Source organism: Acipenser ruthenus, chromosome 3, assembly GCF_902713425.1.
Source record: "Acipenser ruthenus chromosome 3, fAciRut3.2 maternal haplotype, whole genome shotgun sequence".
In the NCBI taxonomy this organism is placed as follows: domain Eukaryota; kingdom Metazoa; phylum Chordata; class Actinopteri; order Acipenseriformes; family Acipenseridae; genus Acipenser; species Acipenser ruthenus.
This window is the reverse complement of record NC_081191.1, coordinates 60,446,523-60,452,163: the sequence shown is the minus strand read 5'-3', so window position 1 is coordinate 60,452,163 and position 5,641 is coordinate 60,446,523. Positions and strand designations below refer to the sequence as shown.

The 5,641-nt window shown below is 35.2% G+C and overlaps 1 protein-coding gene across 1 annotated transcript; it reads left to right on the top strand.

Moving 5' to 3' along the window:
• Window positions 1-631: 631 nt before the first annotated feature.
• On the top strand, window positions 632-5,205 carry LOC117395007 (C-C chemokine receptor type 3-like; the record flags this gene model as incomplete). The annotated part of the gene is made up of 1 exon (XM_033993834.3): window positions 632-5,205. A coding segment is annotated over one exon (930 nt), but the record flags the coding sequence as incomplete, so codon positions are not given.
• Between the last annotated feature and the right edge of the window lie 436 nt (window positions 5,206-5,641).

Genomic DNA, 5,641 nt, shown 5'->3' with positions numbered 1-5,641 from the left:
GCGAAACAGGAATCCTAACAGGTTCTCAGTAGGAGATTGGGGTCATTCTTCACGTATTCTACACATGGGATCCCCTCTATTTATTGATGTAATCCACCCTTGAGTCAAATAGAATAATGTTTCAACTAATGCAGAGTGCTTGTCTACGTGATTTAATGGTTTACTCCATTTCAAGGTTGAAAAAATAAATTGCATCAGTCAAGCGTGTACCACATGTTTACAAACCATAGCTCTGAAGGAGGAAATGCACTAAGATTCCCTTTTTTAAAAGGATCATACTCAGTCAGATAGTTACAGAAACTTAGCATTTCCCGAATGTGTTGCCGACATAAAAACAAAAAAGCCTTTTCTGAGATACTAAAAAGCTGCTCCGTTCGATAAGAGTTCATACCAAAGGTAACTCCATACATTGATTTAATCAAATCATCCTTTAACATTTAAAAGAAAACTTAAATTAACAAGGTTTTTTTATGCTTACAGAGTCAAAGCAATGCAGAATCAGACATATTTCACAACTGCCAGTGCTAACACTGATGTTGACTACGATGAAACAGATTACTCTGGCGAAGGAATTGTATTGCTGTGTGAAGATAATTCACATGCAGTGGGAGGTGTATTTACATCAGTTTTTTTCTACTTGGTCTTTTTTCTTAGTCTAATTGGAAATGGTCTGGTTTTGTGCGCTCTTGTGAGATACGAGGACCTTAAAAAGGTAACAAACATATTTATTCTAAACTTGGCCATCTCTGACTTGGTGTTTGCCTTCTCTCTCCCATTCTGGGCATTCTACCATTCATACCATTGGATCTTTGGAGACTTTATGTGCAAACTCTTGAGTGGAATGTATTTTATTGGCTTCTACAGCTGTATGATGTTTCTAATGGTGATGACTATTGACCGCTACCTGGCAGTGGTTCATGCTGTATCTACTACGAGGATAAGGAGAACATGGCATGCCTGTTTGGCAAGTGCTGTCATCTGGTTCATCAGTATAGCAGCTGCTATCCCAGAAATGATCTTAACTGATACAGTAAAGGACATTGATGGGAACTATATGTGTGAAGAAACAACATTTTCAGAGGAGAAGAAAGTTACTTTGCAGTTGCTGGGATATTATCAGCAAATTGTGTTTTTCTTTTTGCTTCCATTTGCTGTTATTGTGTACTGCTACTGCAGGATTTTAAAGACGGTGGTTACCTGTAGAATAAGGAGGAAATACAAGGCTGTGAAACTAATATTAACCATTGTTGTAGTATTCTTTCTATGTTGGGCTCCATATAACCTAATTATATTACTTATGTCACTTAAGCTGCTTGAAGTATCTCCATTGACAGAATGTGATGTAGGCATAATGCTTAACTACTCCTTTTACATCTGTCGCAACATAGCTTACTTTCACTGCTGCCTCAATCCTTGGTTTTATGTCTTTGCTGTGGTGAAGTTCCAAAGACACTTGACTTCTCTATCAAGATGTTCCTTTTCACATTATAGATTTAGGGAGCCTAACTTAAGTTCTCTAAACAGTGCACCTAGAAGCTCAATAATGTCTGACAAACTATAACCTGTTTTGAGGACAAACCATTGAATAGATTCACAAACAAAATAAACACTGGGGCCAAAATATGTTTTAATTTGTAATCATCCTGTCAAAGTAATGACCGACTTTGCCCTGGCTTTTAGTAAATGTCTTATAAAGCATGTTAAATTTGTCTAATGGCTTTTGATACTGCTGCCCATTATTATAGACATTTTAAACTCTAAAGGCTTGGCACATAACCTCTCTTGGAGAACATGGTGCCTATACTGCACAAATAAGCATATTTCCTCAGTAAATTTTAGATAACGTCAGATTAGCATTAATCATCTCCAGTTCTACATTAGGTCTAGTGATCTAATGGTTAACATATAATTGTCACTGTAGCTACACACTGTCACAGAGCCTGTCAAAGTGCTATTTTATGTGTGAAACTATTTTTCTCCCTGGTTAAAACACAAACATGGGCTATTGACTTCCATTATTGTATTATATTATTTTAATGTGGTGATAGTAAGCAGAGGGAGACATTAACAAGAGTCATATTAAGCAAATATTACTGTATTTTACTCTTGGTTGGCTCGGGATTATCAAGGAGTCCTTGGAACAAATTGTTGTAATTGCTTCCCATATGGAAAGAACTTCTATTTTACATATATTCTATTTTTATGTGTATACATAAATTATATGCAGATTGGTATAACATTTGCCTGATTTTATATTATTTTATATAAGGATTTTATGTGTTCCGATAAGTCTGAATCTGGTCAATCTTAACTTTTACAGATTATATGTCAACATTTAACAAAAGTGGTAAAAGCTTATTGGTAAACGCAGGTATATCATTGAATAATTTACTTATTCCTGCATGTAAATTGTCAATTAACAAAATAATCGCTAATGTCGAAGAATATATTTATTTCTGCATACATATTTTCCATTAACAAAATAATCATCAATGAGTTTACAGCAGTGGTGGGCGGCCCGCTGGGGATGCAATAATGGTCCTCGTCACTTAGACAAGCTTTATACTACTCCAAGCTTATACTAAACAGAGCATTGGAATTGGAATTCTGTAGTGCTGTGGAACAGATCTGTGCAGAAAGAACAAGCTGTTGATGGTAAGCAGGAATTAAAGATTGTAACCTTTCAGTGGAAGAACATGCTGCCATTCACGTGTTTCTGTCCTCGTCCCAGGATAATTTATGTAGTAGAGTTAAACAAAAAGCAACGTTTTTGTAAGAAGGGTAAACCTTGAAGATACTGTATTTTTTAGAAAAACAGTGGTTATCTTTAAAACTGTACACGTTTTAATAGTCACGTCTAACCGTGAGAACGCCTGCTGCGTGACGGGTTTCTGCAATGTCTGTTGTTAGGAGATGGTTGTTGTTAGTAAGTTTAATTTGTGCGATATTTTACTGCAGTGAAATTGGGAAGGGAAGGTTTGCGTTAGCGATAGCAAAGAGAGTTTAAAATGGATACATGTGTGACAAGAGTAGGTGGAAAACATGCTGGAGAGAAATAGCTCTGCTGAGCTAGGATGTGCTTTCACCAGCCTTATGCCTGACTTCAAAAAGCTGCTGGAGACTATGGCCTCCCAAGAGTCACATTAATGGTAGGAACTGCACATTTATTACTCTTAATTATATTTGTATTCAAAAGTGGTAACATTGCTTATATTTTAGTCGGTGAATGTATTTTTGATTATTTCTTTATCTATGTATTTTAATTGGCGGTATTGTGGTATTGTGTTCTTGGGTCTGGTGGCCCTCAGGGCTGTTCAGGGCCACACATGCAGCCCTTTCATTCATTTCAGTTGCTCGTCACTGGCTTACAGTCATGCACAACTGAGCAATTTAAACCAGTTCAACATGGTACTGAACAATATTGTGATCCACTTAGAACAACCAACATTCTGGTAAAACGATTCACAATGGTGTTGAAGAATATGGTACTCCAAATACGTAGTAGTTTGGAGTACAGTATCGTAGTAGTATGAAAAATAACATTGTTAAATGCAAATTAAATCATTTAGGACCTTTTTGTTTTAGTTTTTTCAACAACAACAAAAAAATCATACTTTGGTTATGACACAATGTCACAGACAGGCAGTGAATAGATATATTTACTTATTTATTGCAGCATTTTGTGGCACTTGAAGCCTTAAGGCCTCTCTAGACACCGGACGCGATGCGACACTGCAGCGATGAGACAAAATGAATAGAACCTACACTTTTGATAAGCATCTTTCACACCATAGGCGATGCAGAGAGACACCAGGATGACACTGGGGCGGCACAAAATAAATAGGATTGAATCCTACTGTTTGCGATTTGTCATGCGACAACTTGGGAATTAACCAATCACCGAACAGCTTCAATGCACGTGGTCCAGCAAGGTGAAGCAGTATCCAGAATGACGGAGGAAAAAATAACTTGCCGTTGAAAAAATACTTTGACAAAGGTCATCGCAATTAAAAAGATACATTTCTGAAAGACAATATATGGGAGCCCATTTCAAAGGAACTTGATAAGCCTGGTATGTATGATTTATTGCCATATATGTTGACGAATATGTACCAGTCTTGATCATAGCAATCAATAGCAATTTTTAGTAGTTGTATAGATCTGGCAGTTTTCAAACCTGTGGCATCGTCTGTGTCGCTTCTGGTGTGTATGGTCATGTCTCTGCGAAAGTATCTTGTCGCCCAATGAAAAATCGCATCGTGCCTGGTGTGTGGCAGCCTTTACAATGTGCAAAGCGAGCGAGTCATTAGCCAAAGGCACTTGGTTAATTCTTGAGATTTACCAATAGATGTCCAAAGTAAGTGGTATCATGTTTATTTCTGACATTTTACCATTTTGCTTGATAAATGTCGACATTTACCAGTAAATCTGAATACTTTTACCGTAACATACAGTGCTCTCCTGTATGTTTCTTTATAATCTGAATATATGTTTATTATAATCTAAATGTGTGTTTTATAATCTAAATATCTGTTTATAATCTGTTATACGACATATTTTCATATAATCCATTATCCAAGTACTGGTAATATAAATGTGGAAATTAAGCAGAATCGTTTTTAACTCTGACAGTTTCATTTTGTGTCTTTTCAGAAAATGTGGTCAAACTGGACATTTAATAAAATATTAGTATACATTTAGATTAATGAAACCATAGGAATCCAAAATACAGTAACTGTTGAGCCCAACACAGAATGCATAACCCAGACATTTCTAACACATCTGACAGGATGTATCATTGTTATAGGGGTATAGAATGTCTATTTTGACCAAAGTTCTGTAAAAAAAATTATTTACTTGATGCAGGCTGTGGTCAGAGCAGCAGTGCTTCTTTTGTATAGTAACTGATCAAATTAAAGCATAAACCTTATTGTAGTAAGTGATAGAAAATCTCAAGCTATGTACCTTAGTAATGTTAAAATGATATGGTATGGGTGCTAAGCTAGATTTAATTGTCTTGTGTAACTAAGCTATGTATCTTCTATGACCTGTGGGTGTTTGATATACACTTTGCAGGTTTTTGTGTACTAGTTTAAAATGCAGCCTTATACAAAAAATGATTTTTATGCTATTTAGAAAAATGTTTATGGTGTCTGATAAAAATATGAATTAATTATATATGAATGGATGTATATTTTTAGTTAATTGTGGGCATATTCTAAATTTGATACTTATTTTTTTAATAAAGAAAAGAATCTTATTTTTGTTTATTCTCATTAGTATATATTTTTTGGAATTGGTGCATTGACTCACGTTTTGTATATAAACGTGTAGAACATTAATGTGTAAATTTTTTACTTTTTCCTTATTTAGTGCATCTATCTTTCTATGTACACATTCATCTATCTTTTATATGGATGGCATACTAATCAAGTTGCATGAGATCATTCATTTTGGTCATGCTATTTTGCTTATATTTAAAAACATTAAGAATATATGTACATCATATATTTAACATATAAAATGGTTACACTGCTTATATTTGTAATATATTGAAAATATGTGTTCTTTCCATATGGGTTCCTCTGTGTCATTTGAAACTCCACCCAGACCATCCACATCATCAGCTTGTGCTCAGTCC